At 33.9% G+C, this 17,076-nt stretch overlaps 2 protein-coding genes across 2 annotated transcripts; both read right to left on the reverse strand.

The window, feature by feature from the left end:
- Positions 1-3,219: 3,219 nt before the first annotated feature.
- LOC114743276 (F-box protein At2g26160-like) lies at positions 3,220-4,981 on the reverse strand. The gene has a single exon (XM_028931482.1). The coding sequence runs from the start codon at positions 4,755-4,757 to the stop codon at positions 3,630-3,632; it is 1,128 nt and encodes a 375-aa protein (XP_028787315.1). The 5' UTR covers positions 4,758-4,981; the 3' UTR covers positions 3,220-3,629.
- A 7,890-nt stretch (positions 4,982-12,871) lies between these two features.
- On the reverse strand, positions 12,872-13,488 carry LOC114743218 (uncharacterized). The gene is made up of 2 exons (XM_028931422.1): positions 13,288-13,488; positions 12,872-13,174 (listed from the first exon to the last, which is right to left on the reverse strand). Exons 1-2 carry the CDS (start codon positions 13,486-13,488, stop codon positions 12,872-12,874), a joined length of 504 nt encoding a protein of 167 aa, XP_028787255.1.
- Positions 13,489-17,076: the final 3,588 nt, after the last annotated feature.

Here is a 17,076-nt window from a genome sequence, read left to right on the forward strand (position 1 = left end):
TGGAGCTCTTCAAAGATACAAAATTCAACATTTCAAAATATAAACATATATATTTGCAATCATTTTTAATTATAAAATATAACAAATTAGTAATCTTTGAATTTATAAATATGAATAATCTTCTATTATATTTATAAAAATATAATTTTTTTCAGATATTATAAGTAATGTTCTGAATTTGTTACAAGCAAGTAACCCTCGAAATTATTAATAAGAGGAGTGTGTATATTAGATAAGTGTATCTACAAATATTTTATATTTATTTAATTCACATATTTTTTTTTAAATTTAAATATCAGAATAGAAAGTAACCTTTTTATAAAATCTACTCATATTTTTTTCTAATGACAATACTTACATCAAGTTTATTATATTTATGATATTAAATTTTCTAATTACACATGACTATGTGTCCTATTTTTAAAATATTAGCATTAAATAACATTTAATTATAAATCAATATAAAACAAAAAAGAACACATGGATATATATGATTGAAAAACTTAACATAATTAATATAAGGTACTTGACCTGAGTTTTTTTTTCCTAATTAGAAAGAGATATAGAATAAAAAAAATTAAAGTGGAAGGAGTGGATACGAAGGAATCGGATAAATAATTCATTTAATTGTAATTTCTTTTAAAATTCAAAAGGCATGGGGATGTGCTGATGAAATCGAGGCTATAGTTGTAATATTCTCCAAAAATAAAAAAGAGTTTTTTAATAATAAAAGAAAGAGCGTGGAACAAGTCCATCTTTTTAATTTTAAAAAACTAGATATCGTGGAAGTTCATCACAACCAGTTTTTGCCAGTTCTGTAAATAGTTTCTACTGTGTAGTATTTTGATAAAAACCTCAGTTTTATGGCACCCAAAAACTTTGTCGTAATTTTTAACTTGCAGATCAAACTATTCTACAAAATTTTGACCGCCCCTTTTTCATTTTGTTCCCGATGATAATAATTTCCAATTATATTTTTTTTTTCTTGTTTATTGAAACAAAGACCTAGTTCTTTTGTTTAGGGGTGTTTGGATAGAAACCAAATCATAGTTTCAGAAGTGCTTTTACGATTTACGAAGTAAATATGTGGAGGAGTTTACTTTGTTTTGCAGAAAAGTGCTTCTGAAACTATGGTTTTTATATTGCCAAACACCCCCTTAGCCTCTTATTCACATAGAGCCATTCATGCGACTTCTCTATTGTCACTTTATCGAGCTAAAAAACACAAGCGTGCTCTTAGCCCGATCACGTTAGAACCCATGCAACTGCTACCTCCGAAGCTCAATACAAGAGTTAAATAATCCATTTAAAAATATTAGGATATGTGCGATTGATAAGAATATTTTGAAAAAAAATTATAAATTTAAAAAAAAAATACATAAAATTTTAATTTTAAATTTAAATCAAATTTAATTCTTCACTGGCTCTTATATTGAGTATAAAAAGTAATGTTATATAATTGTTTGGTTTTTTTTAAGTAGTACAAGCCAGAATAGCGCACAAGTAACTCAAGAGACTGAGGGAAACAAATAATAATACACCAGCCTCACACATTTATATTTTATGCAAACGATTAATATACATTCACACTTAAAAAGGGTATTAGGAAGAAAATCAAATCATAATTTTAAAAAGAAATTTTATCATATATCAAATAACATGGTGTTTGGATTCACGTTTTCAACAGAAAACGTGCCTCAGAAGGCAAACGTACGTTCTTGGCAGGTGGAGGCTTCAAGCCTTCAACACGTTTGGGCCAGCTTTTATCCAAATGAGCTTTGGCGTAAAATGCCATTTCAATGCTGAAGCAAATCCAAGGAGATTTACCAACGCACCGTGGAAAGAGAAAATATGAGAATGAGAAAAGGACAAAATTATTCTTAACAAATTTAATAATTTGATATTTCTTTGATTCTATTTATAAAATACTTTCAATATATTTCATACAAATTAAAAAAAATCTTAAATTGCATTAAATGTAACAATTTTTTTAATTTTATTCCTATTTAATATATACAAATTTAGACAAAACTATCTACACTATAATAAATAAAAAATAAAATAGTAAATTCATGCTAAAAAAATGAAGTGACTTATAAATAGGACTAAGAAAAATCTTTTATCTCTGCCTTATAAATAGGACTAAAGGAGTATTATCTATCCTTAATATAAAAACTAGATATCTAATTTGGGGATATTAAAAAATTAGTGAAATTAGTTATTTATAATAAATTGATGATGCTTGCCTAAAATATCATTGTTAATCATATGTGTTGAAACTACTCATCAATAAAAACTCCTTAGTGTGTAATCACCATAAAAATTATTTGGGGACAAAATAGATAAATATTATATACAAAATAGATTGAGACATTTATATTGACTATTTTTATAATTTTAATTTTAATATTTTTCTTAGAATTATCACATTATATAAATAATCATTTAACAAGACTTATGTCATTTTTAGTCATTTTATATCTAAACTTACTTTTTCATTATCTATCTAAACAAGTTTCAACCTTTTAAACTAACTTTTTATAAACGTCAATCCAAATATAAATTATACTCCCTCCGTTCCTTATTATAAGAGACGAATAACCAAATTACGTTGATTAAAAAAATAGTTAAAATTAGTTAAGAACAATCAATGTGTAAAAAGTATATATTTTTTTTTCAAAAATGCCCTCATTAATAAGGAGAGAGAGCATGAGAGAGAACAATTAAATTATTAAAAGAAAGAGAAGTGGGAGGGAGAGAGTGTGTGAGTTAGAGACAATAAATATGGGTAAAATAGGAAATCAACGTAAAAAAGTAAAGACAACTTTTAAGTGTTTCTTATATATAGGAACATGCTATAAGTATCAAATGTCTCTTATAATAAGGAACGAAAGGAGTATTACACTAACTGACTTTATCCTAACTTAAGTTTACAAAAATCAATTGAAATAAAAGTCAATTTTCCCATCTCTAGTTCAAACAGACCCTAAATATGTGAAAAAATTTTTATCTTAATTTACGTGAAAAAACCTTTTAAATGTACTTTTTGTGATTACCAAACACCCACTTACCCTTGTAGGATGACCTAATCATGTTAGGAGCAACATGCAAGATCATAGTTTTTCACATTTAATTGAATGACTTCCTTTTCTTGCATTACTACACTTTCGGTTGTTTTTTTCATCATAATGTTCCGAGGCTTCAATCATATGATGCATGGGGTCAAAGACTAGTTTTATTGTATAAGAGTACAATTACAATGATGCACTAAAAAACCATTGTCATTAACATTTAAAAAATTAACATCCAAACCATTATATATATATATATATATATAAACAGACAAATCTAAAATCGATACAAATAAAAAGTCTAAAAGGATGATATATCTTCTGCGCATTAAATGCTATTATTCTTGTATGCATCCACGAAACTCTTCAAGTGCGACCATCACCAACGCACTTAGCCCTATATTGTCCAAGCTTTTAACTTGAACCTATTGTCATTTTTCCTCATTCGGTTCCTCTCCGGAATCCAAACTACAGCCCCCAAGAAAAATGATCCCCTGCAACAAAGTTCTTATTGAGGAGGAAGACTATAAGACCAATGGAGTTCACGAAGAACTTTTCTCAAACACATCCACCATAGTTGAACAGAGTTGGGCAAGGCCAGAAGACCTTGGGAGAGCAAAATGTAGAAGTTCCTAAGTTGAACATAGAAGCACAGCCTCTGTAACAGAAGTAGATGCAATTCTCTTCACATCCATGGTAGTCTCGAGCTGAAAGAGAGAAATTACAGTCTTTACCCAAAACAAACACACGCTCATCCAAGCTTTTCACATCCAACCATCTACCCCATTCTTCATCAAGCTTGTATACTTTCAAATCAACCACCTCATAGTACGTTCCTCTGGAGTTGTTAGGATCTCCTTCAGCATACATGTCAACAACATATAGACTCCCACATGATTCTACCAAATGCTTCTTCTTACCCAAACCACACAATGGAGGAGAAAATTGAACCAACTTTAAGGAAGAAGAAGAACAGTCAATCCAGGAAATGGTTCCCCATCTATCTACTACATAGAGCTGACCCTTATGAACAATTATGTCATCGTAATAGGAGTTCTTATCATCCACAAGAGTCCATTCATCATCCCCAATTTTTGAAAACCCTAGTTTTCCATCCCTATGTACATAAAAGAACTTGCAATTCTCCAACTGGGTCCCAGCAAAATTGGGGAACGTTACTACTTTCCCACTGATCTCGTGATGGAAACGACGAAACGTCAAACCAGAACCATCTAATGAGATAGAATATGCTTTGACCAGTTCGACGAATCGAAAGTTCAATAGATTCAACCCCTTAGGGAAAGAGTTAAAAGGGTACCACGAACGGAAGTGGGAGAGTCGATTGTTTGTGCAAGGGTCCAAGAGACAGAGCCGGCGATAGCTGGATTCGTCAACCTTGATCAACCAGGCTTTGGAGGAAGAAGAAGTTGAAAGAGCTTTGGAGAGATCGGAAGGTTCGAGACGGTAGATTGTTGTGGGGGTGAGTAAGAGTTGGCCAGAAGAGGCGGCGATTGTTGGGGTGAAGATAGGAGGAACTGCGAGAGGGGGAATAAGAGAGGAACGACGCCATGACTTGCAGATAGAGCGAAATCGGAGAAGGTCGATATTACTGGTGAAGCATTTTCCGATCATCAGCCATAGTTCCTCCGGAAGACAAGACCAATCCACACTCTGATCATCATCCATGGAGATTCTTCAAAAATTGAAGAGCTGGCGAATCGGATTCTCACCCCAAATGATATTTATCCTCTCTTCAGTCTACAGTGGCGTCTCCAAGGTGGGGAGTGATTGACGGCCATGAGATAAGCTTAGGCTTAGGGAGACTTGGTCAACTTCAGTTAAAACTGAACTTACCGATGACCAATCACAAACAAACAGAGCGACGATAGCTATTCTCTTTGTTTGTTTGCCTCCTGAAAATTTATAGAAAAGAGGACAAACAACTGTCAACAAACATCAACATGGCGTAAAAGTCCACTTTGATAGTGTGCTCTGCTCTCAACCCTCTCTCTCTCTCTCTCTCTCTCTGTGGAATAACGCATTCACTCGTTTGATCCCAATAAGAAGGTTCTTCTGCTCCATGTATTTGCATCCAAACGAAATTGAGGCAGGTCATGTTGATCTCTGGGGGAACCTTCTTTTTCAGAATAAAAAAAGGATTTTTTTCCCCTTATAATGCCATTTTATTTCCATTTATAAGTGAGTTATTGAAAAAAAAAAAGTTTGTTTCTAAGTATAAGTTATTATTAGTGAGTTTTTTCTAATTTTATTCTTATTGACTTAATAAATATAGACAGAGATAAATTAATTAGGTAAAAAAATATAAGACATATTTTTAATAACATCTCATTAATAAGAGTGAATGTGAAAAAAGTATTAATTTAATTATTAATTTATGAATTTGGGATATAAATAACTTATAAATAATAAATAGAAACAGCTTCACAAGAATCTGTCCTAGCTCTTAAGACCTCTCTCCTTCAAACAGATCAAATTAGCAACTCTGGTTCTAAATTGGTGGAGATAGGAGCCCGCGCAGCCCGCGTGGAATGGGAGGGAATTATATTCATATACATAGAAAATTTAAGCATTTTCTAACACTCGATTTAATTTTAAATATAAAATTAAATAATTAATTTTATGAAAATTGACAAAATTCATTAAATTAAGGAAGAATTATTATTATGTTCTAATAAATCCGGTAATATGGATTGAGTCCGGTTGAAAAAAATAAGAACTGTTTGGATACAAACCTTTTCAACCCGCAGCACATGACGGGCTAGCCTGCTTTTTTTTTTTTTTTAATTTTAATGAGAAAAAATTTATTATTTTCACTCAATTTACATATAGATTTGTATTTTGTTGATTCTAAATTTGATTTCTTATTTCTTATTATTTTATCATTTTTATACTAATAAAATAACTATTAAAAATGAATTATGAAACCTCCTACCTTGAAAACATTGAACTTAGCCCTACACATAATCATTCTGATGTGCCAATAATAAATGAAACAAACCGGAAATTTTCTTTCTAAAACAATAACCATAATAGAAAAAGAACAATTTAAACACTAATCTATCATGGTTATTAAAAAGGTATCTGTCATCAATTACCAATAAGAAATTAGATAAGCTCTAAGAAAGAAAGAGGATACTGCCCTTCAACAATAATTTATTACTACCTTAACCATGTTAGGAAGGGATGCTGCTTACCTAACATGATTGTAGAAAGAACCATATGCACTTGATAGACATAGCTATATCATGTTCACTATTCATAAAGTGGCTTCAGGCCACTACCTCAAAAGAAAAATTCCACTTATTTAAATGAAAATGTTTACATTCTTGTGGATCCACAAATAAATAAAATAACATCAACAACAAATCCAATAGTTTTAAGCCTATTAATCAAGTACAATCCAATTCAGTAACGATAAAGTCATAATAAATGCAATTCCCTCAAGTAACTAAATGAATGGAAACAAGTCTAAATGTCTTGAGTGGTAATTAACAATAAATCAAAGTATAATAATTATGGAAGACTAACTACTCATGAGAGTAGCCTCACGCCTCCGGAACTTTTCTTGCTATACCTCCTTTGCTACTCTCAATTGAAATGTGATAAAAGTAATAGAGTAAAACAAAACGTCCCAGTAACTCAATTTCCATCCAATTTACCTACCAACATCACTTTTAAGAGGCCAAGTGGAACTCATTATTCAAGCAGATAGCTAGATGATTAGATCAACAGTTCAAGTGTATCACAATGTGTTTATTCCAACAATACAGCTATAATTATAACAATTCAAGGTATAACAAGATAACAATTTATACAAGTCATGAAATTTCACATTCTAGTTTATTATTAGTTCCAACCTTATCTCCTCTTTATTCTCGCCGACGTAAACCCATGGGCTGATTGCTACCCACTAGTGTGATGTGGATCGACCAAAGTTGGCAAAGCACATAGGGGCCACGAGTTCCTCTAGTAGGGGATGCTACCCCCAAGAATGTTGTCTGGGTATGAACCACTAGTGTCGCAAGCCTGAGGGATGCTACCCCAGCAAAAGAAAGTGGCTAACCATAGAACTCCATATGGCGGTCAGGCCACGTGGTCACAAATATCATTTCACTATCACAAAACATCCTCCCTTAATAACAATTAGTCAGTCAATCTTAATTATCATTTAATTAGTTTAAACAACTACTTCTCAACATAATGGATCTTGCACAATTCATAGACCAAATTGTTAGCATAATAAAGGCTAAACAATTTAGTTTACCTCATACAGTATTTTGATGAAATAATTGTTCCATCGAGCAGTTGCATAAAGGCCAAAATTCCTATATATCAATTGTTAACTAAATTTTCATTCTGAGATTTTCACAAAGCTTACTGATAGTCTCGATAAATGAGACAAATAAGAAGAGAGTTAATTGGTGCTCTAACAAAAGTCACTCTAAAATCTTCAATGGCAGTCTGGCCACAACGAAAGAAGAAAATACTGAATGAAAGAAGTTTGAGACTAGGTTTAGGTTACTAATATAACTTTTAAGATTTAAACTAACATATACTCCTCCGGTCCTTAATATAAGATTCAATTGTTGAGTTGGTTTTGGTCCTAAATATAAGACTAATTTATCATATTTATTAATTTTTTTAAAATTACTCTTATGGATATTTTCTCAATCATAATCAAGTAGAAAAGGGAGAGAGAGTATTAAGAAAGATGATTATGGTGTTTTAGAGAAAATGTGTCATATTTCTTATAATTAACTTACCTAATTTCTTTAATATAATCAAATTAGTTAAATGGGTCTTATATTAAGGACCGGAGAGTATATATTTAACTTACTAAGAAAATTTTTAAAATTCAAACTAACGTATCTTATCTTATTATTTTTTTAGGGGAAAAAAACCTCTTAGATGAATTTCAAGATAACATAAGAATCAAGATATCTTATCTTATCCCGACTTTTCTAAATTTTACACACACACACACACATATTTTATATTTCAATACCCTTTAATTTACTTTTAGATATTCGTGTGTGTATCTGTATATTTTGCATTATCTTTTCTTGATTATATAGTCATTTGTGATACTTATTATCTACTCAATTGATAATTTTTCTAAATAATGTTTTAAAAAGAGAATATTTTGATTCCTTTTTTTTTCATGGCCTTTCTAGTTAGACCTGCTAATTAAGCCTCTATCTTTCTTGAAGGCCCAAATTTCACTCTAAATTAAGATGATGTTATAAATTACTCCTATATGTTTATATTTCAAGTTTTTAGATTAATTTAATTATTTAATTATATAAAAATATAAAAATAAGAAGAAGTTAGTCTATAAAAGTTTGTAATTTAATTTAAAAATTAAAATACGTGAGAATGTAAACTTTTTTTTTTTTTGAAGAAATGAAGGTTGGCGAGTCTGCGAGGCAGGTTAGCTAAATGCGAGCTCCCTTCAAGGTTCTAAGAAAGTGATCTGATCACCTAGAAGTCAGTGACAAGTAAAAAATATTTAATAACAGGTTTTTGTAATATGTTTCAAAAATAAGTTTTAGGGAAAATGACAGCAAAATACCATGTGAATTTCAAAAAGATAAATAAGGCACTTGAATAAGCAAAATGACAAATAGGGCACTAGGTACCAATTTGGAATTTAGATTTTTAGCCTAATTACCAAATTGCCCTGTCTGAAAGTGAGAGAAAGTAAAGAGGAAGACGCTGATGAAACACGGGGAGAAGGAAAGAAGAATGTTGAAAATGCTATTATCTTACTCCTCTCCATCACCATTCTGTAGACATTGTTGATTTGGTGGGTTTTGGTTGTGGGAAAGAGGATTTGTAGTAAGAGAGGGAGTGAACCTGTGGGAAAGAAGTTGATGACGGGATTTAGATTATTCATTTTTGTGGCTGCTTCATGGTGAAATAGGAACAGGATTATTGCATTTGAGGGTTTATATTCAGTATTCGGTGAATGATGAAGCAGAAATCAAAAAACAATGGCAAGCAATTACGTAATGTAACTGCTGTCATATGCCTGCTGGTTTTTGGTAAATCTCATTACGTGAATGGTAGATTTTATTATACATATAGTTAATTATGAAAGTTAATACATTGCCCTATCTGAAAGAACTCGTACTCCCTGAGATTGTCGCTGTCGAAGAGGTCGCTGAAGTAACATCAATTGTGATAAACAAGTAGGAAGCTTAAATATTATTTTTCATAGAGCATTTTCGATAGGTTCCCACAGCTTAAAATGTTATTGCCTAGCATTCCTCTTTTTGGTTCTGTCTTTGTTCTTCGCATAAAACCATTTTCAGAGAATGTGAAGCTGTCTGGTTTTCTAGTATTATTAAACCATTTGTCCTGAATTTTACAAAACACATATTGTGATTTACAACTTTCATAGTGAAAGTGACCACTTTGTTAATGGGTTTTGCAACCTGTTTTCAGGAGATAAACAACTTGTTTGTAAAAACTAATAAAATTCCATGCTAAATTTGACAAAACATATAGTGGGATTTACAATTTCCGTAGTGAAAATGACCACTTATTCAATGGGTTTTGCAACTTGTTTTCAGGGGATGGGCAACTTGTTTCTAAAAACTAATAAAATTTCATGCTAAATTTGACAAAACACATAGTGAGATTTACAACTTTCGTAGTGAAAATGATCACTTCTTCAATGGATTTTGCAACATGTTTTCAAAGGATTGGCAACTTGTTTCTAAAAACCAATAAAATTTCACGCTGAATTTTACAAAACACACAGTGAGATTTACAACTTTTATAGTGAAAATGACCACTTCTTAAATGGCTTTTGCAACCAGTTTTCAAGGGATGGGCAACTTGTTTCTAAAAACTAATAAAATTTCACGTTGAATTTTACAAAACATATACTGAGATTTACAACTTTTGTAGTAAAAGTGACCGCTTTGTTAATAGGTTTTGCAACATATTTTTAGGGGATGAGTAACTTACTTTTCACCACCAACAAAATTTCACGCTGAATTTTACAAAACACATAATGTGATTTACAACTTTTATAGTGAAAGTGACCACTTCTTCAATGGGTTTTGTAAACTTGTTTTCACCGGAAAGGCAACTTGTAAGCATAAATAAATCATTCAGTGAACGTGCACCTGAAGTACGTCACAATAAATATTGAACTATTAACTTTCATAATTAACTACATGTATAATAAAATCTACCATTCACGTAATGGGATTTACCAAAAACCAGCAGGCATATGACAACAGTTACATTACGTAATTGCTTGCCATTGTTTTCTTATTTCTGCTTCATCATTCACCGAATACTGAATATAAACCCTCAAATGCAATAATCCTGTTTCTATTTCACCATGAAGCAGCCACAAAAATGAATAATCCAAATCCCACCACTAACTTCTTTCCCACAGGTTCACTGTAATACCTCACATAATTATATCAATATACTCGATAAAATATTTAATTTAAAAGTTCATACATATTTTTAATACTGCAAATAAGTCAAAATTTCAAAACATTTCTAACATAACTTAACAACATAAACTATTGAAGTCTTATAGTCATGGCAAATAAAAATATAACATAGCATGTGCTTGAGGAGCACAAAAGCCTTCACGGCTCACTCCGTTGGTGCCTTCCCTAGATTCCTACTAGATCCTTCGCCTGAAAATTGTTAATATAGGGGGTGAGATCAAACGTCTCAGTAACTACTGAAATTCTAACCTATACAAGCAAATCATATATGATAAACCAAAAATCTGTTTATAGGTCTGTATATATGTATACATTAAAAATCACAGATTTGATACATTCAATTCAATTTCATTTTTCTTTTTCACTATATCCAAAAATAATGCAATATGCTGCCTCCCTCATATCACCGTCCACCCTTATACCGCTGACTGGAGCCATAGGCTAACACATAGTCCGATAGGAGCTAATCCATTTTACTGAATTATTCCAAGCTCACCGATACAAGAGATATATCCGGCCAAAGATATAGAGCTCAAGCTCGGACTATGGCTCCCCTCCTTTGTGAATAGGGAGGTGTCACATGTCCCACAGCTCCAATGAATTCCCGGCCAAAGGAAAACATGGAAGAAGGGGCCCTGACAAGTGCCATCCACTGTGCACCGAGTGATGGCATACCACGTGGTAATTTTATATCCATACAATCTCCTTCTATCCTTAGCCCAACAATGCATGTCAGATGCCAATAATATTACATCATAAATACGTCAGCAAATATATTAAAAATAAGATAGCAATAAAACTTATATACCACTTAATAACAACTCATGACAATTCCATAGCCATCAATATATTTAAATATTAATAATAATTAATAGCAATAAATCTTAACAAAATCAAATAACATTCCAAAACATTTATTTGAAAAATCACAATATTATATTTCAATATATAAAAATATAGTAAATTCATAATACAATCATACACAATTCACATGTATAAGAAAGAATTTTCAGAGTTACCTGGTACTCTTTAGCTTACAAATATTCACACAAAGATTACTCCAAAATTCTGAAGTCTACAAGATTGTACATAAATATTTATTAATATAAACTCAAAACTATTCCAAAGCTACTCTAAAATTCTAAGACTACCCTCTAAATCAAAATTACATAAATATATTAACTCTCCCAAATCTAGACATTTATAATAGATATTATTTTGAAAAATAATTTACATATAAGGCTATTTAAATTTAACAAAAGTATATATATATTTAATTATAAACAAACTGTAACTTTATTTAATTTCACAAAATTCTCAATTTATAATTTTTCAAGCCTTCAAAAATTATTTCAAAAATATATATTTAACTTATTCAATATTTAAACCGATTAAAGCCTCAATAATATATTAAATAATTCAAATAAATTATTTAACTCAAATTTAATCGGTAAAAACATATTACAAGTCTAAATAACAAACTTTTCAACTAAAATCTTAGTTTAAAATTCTCAAAATAATCATTAAACAAAAATAAAACGATTAAAATTCCTTAATAATGGATCTTTAAATTTCTACGGTCATATATTGTCAAAACTCTATATTTACTCTATACCCAAACAGTAAATTTTCTCTAAACATTATAATGATACTAATAATTTAAAGTTCTAAATATATAGGAAATACTTATAAAGAAAATATGGTAAAAAGAAGTATATTTATGTACCTAAATGATCCCCAAAACTTGTCAGGTGCTCTGCAACTTAGCTTTCTCTCTCTTTCCCTCTTTGCTTCTCACTCTCTCTCTCTCTTCCTCCTCCGTCTCCTCTCCCCTCTTTTAAACTCACTCCTCCAACTTCCAACTATCCTTCCTCCCATTTTCTTCATTCATTTATTGTTTTTCTCCAAATTCTTCCTTCATCCGTTCCTTTTCTTTCTTTTTCTTGCTCCATTTAATACTCCTCCCTTCTTTTCAACTTACATCACTCCCTTCCCCCATCTTTTCCCTTCTTAGTAAACCCCCCCCCCCATTTTCAACTCTCCGTGGAAAAGGGGGTTTTTTTTTTACTAATAAAATATTATATATATTTTGATTTGCAGTTTTTTTAAAAAAAAAAGTATGTTACAACTCTTCCCACCTAAAAAGAATTTTGTCTCCAAAATTCGATACACGAAAAAAAAAAATTACTTCAAGCAACAGGTGCAATCACAATCATTAGTACTACTCATCAACATAGCACAACACAAGTACAACAAGTACAAATACAACACAATTACCAAAACACACGACACTAACTCTTCCTAATCAAACAAGTTAGGAAAATCCCGCCGCATTCGCTCTTCAGTTTCCCAGGTGGCATCCCCAGGAGACATTCCTTTCCAGAAAACCTTAAGTAACCGAATAGTTTTATTCCGAAGTTGCTTATCCTTAGCGTCCAGAATGCATTCAGGTTTGGCCTTGAAAGTAAGATTCTCTTGTAACTCGATCTCTTTAGGCTCAATCACATGAGATGGATCTGGGTGGTACTTCTTGAGTTGTGACACGTGGAATACATTATGAATTGGCCAGTTGTGGAGGTAGGGCAATTCTGTAAGCCACTGGTCCTACTCTCCAAAATTTCATAAGGACCTATGAAACGGGGAGTGAGTTTCCTTGCTCGAATTGATCTTCCAATACCCGTCATCGGTGTGACTCTTAGAAATACATGGTCTCCTACCATGAATTCCAATGGTCGTCTTCTCCTATCTGCATAACTTTTCTGTCTGCTTTGGGCAGTAAGCAGCTTCTGTTGTATCATCTGAATCTTCTGAGTTGTGTAATCCACCAATTCTGGACCTATCAAACTTCTCTCGCTCAACTCTGTCCAACAAAGTGGAGATCTACACTTTCTTCCGTACAATGCTTCATAAGGCGCCATCTGAATACTTGAGTGGAAGCTATTATTGTAAGCAAACTCTGCTAAAGGAAGGTGATCATCCCAATTTCCTTTTAATTCAATTGCACAAGCTCTTAACATGTCCTCAAGAGTCTGGATAGTTCTCTCTGTTTGTCCATCAGTTTGGGGATGGTAGGCGATGCTAAACCTCAACCGTGTTCCCATGGCATCTGCAACGATCTCCAAAACCTTGAAGTGAATCGTGGATCTCGATCTGATATAATACTCCTTGGTGTGCCATGTAATCGGACGATCTCCTTCACATAGATCTGTGCTAGTTTTTCCAAAGAGTAATTTGTCTTGATGGCTAGAAAATGAGCTGATTTTGTCAATTTGTCAACAATCACCCAAATAGCATCATGCCCAGATTGAGTTCTAGGAAGACCTGTGATAAAGTCCATAGAGATACTATCCCACTTCCATTCTGGAATCTCTAGATTTTGCAATAATCCTGGAGGCTTCTGGTGTTCAATCTTGACCTTTTGGCAAGTTAGACAACGAGAGACAAACTCAGTTACATCTTTCTTCATACTAGGCCACCACCAGTTTCGCTTTAGATTATGGTACATTTTGGTCACTCCAGGGTGGATAGTATATTTGCTTCTATGAGCTTCATCAAGTAGTAGCTTCTTTAACTCTTTATCATTGAGGAGGCACACCCTCGCTTTATATCTTAGTATCCCATCTTCACCAATATTAAACTTGGACTCTTTTCCTTGTTCAACTTCTTCCCTAACCCCTAGTAGATACTCATCCTCCAACTGGGCAATTTTAATTTCCTTCCAAGTTGTACTCTCAATGGTTAGTGCTTTCATGGTAGCAATTAACCCAGACATTATATCAATAGGTGTACTTTGCACATCCTGCAACAGGTTCCACTCCTTGACCATCAATTGGGCTGCATGGATAGATTTTCTACTTAAGGCATCTGCTACAACGTTTGCCTTCCCTGGATGATACTTTAGCTCATAATCATAATCCTTAAGAAACTCCATCCACCTTCTTTGTCTCATGTTAAGTTCTTTTTGATCAAACAAGTACTTCAAACTCTTATGGTCGCTAAAAATTTCAAATTGCGAACCATAGAGATAGTGCCTCCAAATCTTCAATGCAAATACGACTGCTGCCAATTCCAAGTCATGCGTAGGGTAGTTTTCCTCATGCGGCCTCAATTGTCGAGAAGCATAAGCAACTACCTTACCATTTTGCATTAATACAGCCCCAAGACCCTTCTTAGAAGCATCAGTATACAAAGTGAAAGATTGTGTAGGGTCTGGAATCACAAGTACCGGTGCGGTGGTCAACTTGGTCTTTAAAGTCTGAAAGGCTGCTTCGCATTTATCAGTCCAAACAAACGGTTGCTCCTTTTTAGTTAGTCTGGTTAAGGGCATAGCTATCTGCGAAAAGCCTTTAATGAATCTCCTATAGTAGCCTGCCAGTCCTAGAAAGCTTCTGATTTCTGTGACACTTTGTGGTCGGTCCCACTTTAACACTGCATCAATCTTACTAGGGTCTACTGACACACCTTCAGCTGATACAACGTGACCCAAGAATTTTACTTCTTTGAGCCAAAACTCACACTTTGACAACTTTGCATAGAGTTTGTGTTCCCTTAACACTTGCAGCACAATTCTAAGATGCTGTTTATGCTCTTCCTCATCCTTAGAGTAAATAAGGATGTCATCAATAAAGATCACTACGAATTTATCCAAGTAAGGTCGGAAGATTCTGTTCATATAATCCATAAAGACAGCTGGAGCATTGGTTAGCCCAAACGGCATAACAAGGAATTCATAGTGGCCATATCTTGTTCTAAATGCAGTTTTTGGGATGTCCTCAGATCTAACTCTTAGTTGGTGATAACCTGACCTTAAGTCAATCTTAGAGAATATTGACGCTCCAGATAGCTGGTCAAGTAGATCATCGATCCTGGGCAAAGGGTACTTGTTCTTTATGGTTACCTTATTCAATTGGCGGTAATCAATGCACAATCTCATGCTCCCATCCTTCTTCTTCACAAAGAGCACAGGCGAACCCCAAGGAGATACACTCGGCCTAATGAAGCCCTTTTCCAGCAACTCCTCGATCTGTTTCTTTAACTCTGCTAATTCTGATGGAGACATCCGATAGGGAGCTTTAGAGATAGGCTCGGTTCCAGGTGCAAGTTCAATAGAGAACTCCACTTCTCTCTCCGGAGGCAAACCTGTTATCTCCTCTGGAAACACATCCGGGAATTCACTCACCACTGCAATCTCCTCTACACCTTTTTCAGCTGTTGTGTGAATGGAGAAGAACACCATGTAGGCTTGACAACCCTTTCGAATACACTTTTCAACTTGCACTAAAGACAGCAGTTGTGGCCCACTAGAACTGGCGAAGGCGACCGGTAAAGAAATGGTCTTCCTTCTACAATCTAGGATGGCGTCATTTGCCGACAACCAATCCATTCCTACAATCAGGTCAATACCCTTTAAGGGTAGAGAAACAAGGTCTATAGTGGATGTTCTACCCTCAAATTCAATCATGCAATTCAAGCATGCTTTAGAAGTTTTCACCGAGGCTCCCGCCGGTGTAGAGACAATCACATCACAAGGCAATTCATACATATGCATACTTAGACGAGGCACATAATCATTAGATATAAATGAGTGTGTTGCACCAGAATCAAATAAAGCTTGAGTTTCAAAGCCTTGGAGTTTGAGAATACCTTTAATCAAATTAGGGGTAGTGTCAGCTTCTTGTTGAGATAGAGCGAACACTCTTCCTGGGACTGCAGCTCTAGTATCATTGACACCTTGAGCCTTCCTCACAGAATCTGAAAATGTGGCCCGGTTTCCCGCACTTGAAGCAGATAATGCAATTTCCTTGATGCACCTTCCCACACTTGGCACACCTTTGACTATTGCAGTGCTAGTGATAGGAGCTGTAGAGCCCCTGTAAGAGCTCTGTCCCCCACTGACCTGACTCCTCGGAGGTCCATTGAATTGACTCCTCAAGGGTCCACTGAATTGACTCCTCGAAGGTCCACCAGATTGATTCCTCGAGGGCTGATTAAACCGCTTCTTGGAGTTGTTGAAGCTGTAAGTATTCTTCTTACTGATTCCTCCCGCAGGTCTCATGAATGGAACGGACCTTGTATAAGATTCTTTTCTCTTCTCAGCTTCTTCTTCTCTCATTCTTCTAGCAATGATTCGCAATTTGGTGCACATTTTTTCAAAATCATTAATCTCCAAGGGTGCTAGAGCTGTTCTTAATTCTGGCCTAGCCTTTTCCAGTAGTCTATCAGCCATCCATTTTGAGTCAGGTTGCGTCTGCGGATAAGTAATGTACTTAACTAACTCGAGAAATCGAGCAATGAAGTCTTCCTCATTTAAGTTCCCTTGCTTAAAGGCATAGAATTCTGCTTCTTGATCCGCTCTAAGGGCATTAGGAAAATAGTGTTGGAAGAATTTCTCCTTGAACCTTTCCCAAGTTATCTCTACACTTTCAAAAGGCTTGATGCTTGTCCCACCACTTCCTTGCTGCCTTTTGTAACAGCTGCTCAGCAAGTTGCACTTTTTCCTGCGAGGT

The sequence above is a fragment of the Neltuma alba genome, unplaced genomic scaffold, assembly GCF_004799145.2.
Source record: "Neltuma alba isolate B1F8T4 unplaced genomic scaffold, ASM479914v2 tig00000640_pilon, whole genome shotgun sequence".
Classification (NCBI taxonomy): domain Eukaryota; kingdom Viridiplantae; phylum Streptophyta; class Magnoliopsida; order Fabales; family Fabaceae; genus Neltuma; species Neltuma alba.

Bases quoted from the DNA above. Each gene is read 5' to 3' on its own strand.
- LOC114743276 (XM_028931482.1), bottom strand. From the start codon at position 4,757: ATGGATGATGATCAGAGTGTGGATTGGTCTTGTCTTCCGGAGGAACTA.
- LOC114743218 (XM_028931422.1), bottom strand. From the start codon at position 13,488: ATGGCGCCTTATGAAGCATTGTACGGAAGAAAGTGTAGATCTCCACTT. The intron at 13,175-13,287 runs GTAGGAGACCAT...TTTGGAGAGTAG, and splicing joins GACGACCATTGGAATTCATG to GACCAGTGGCTTACAGAATT.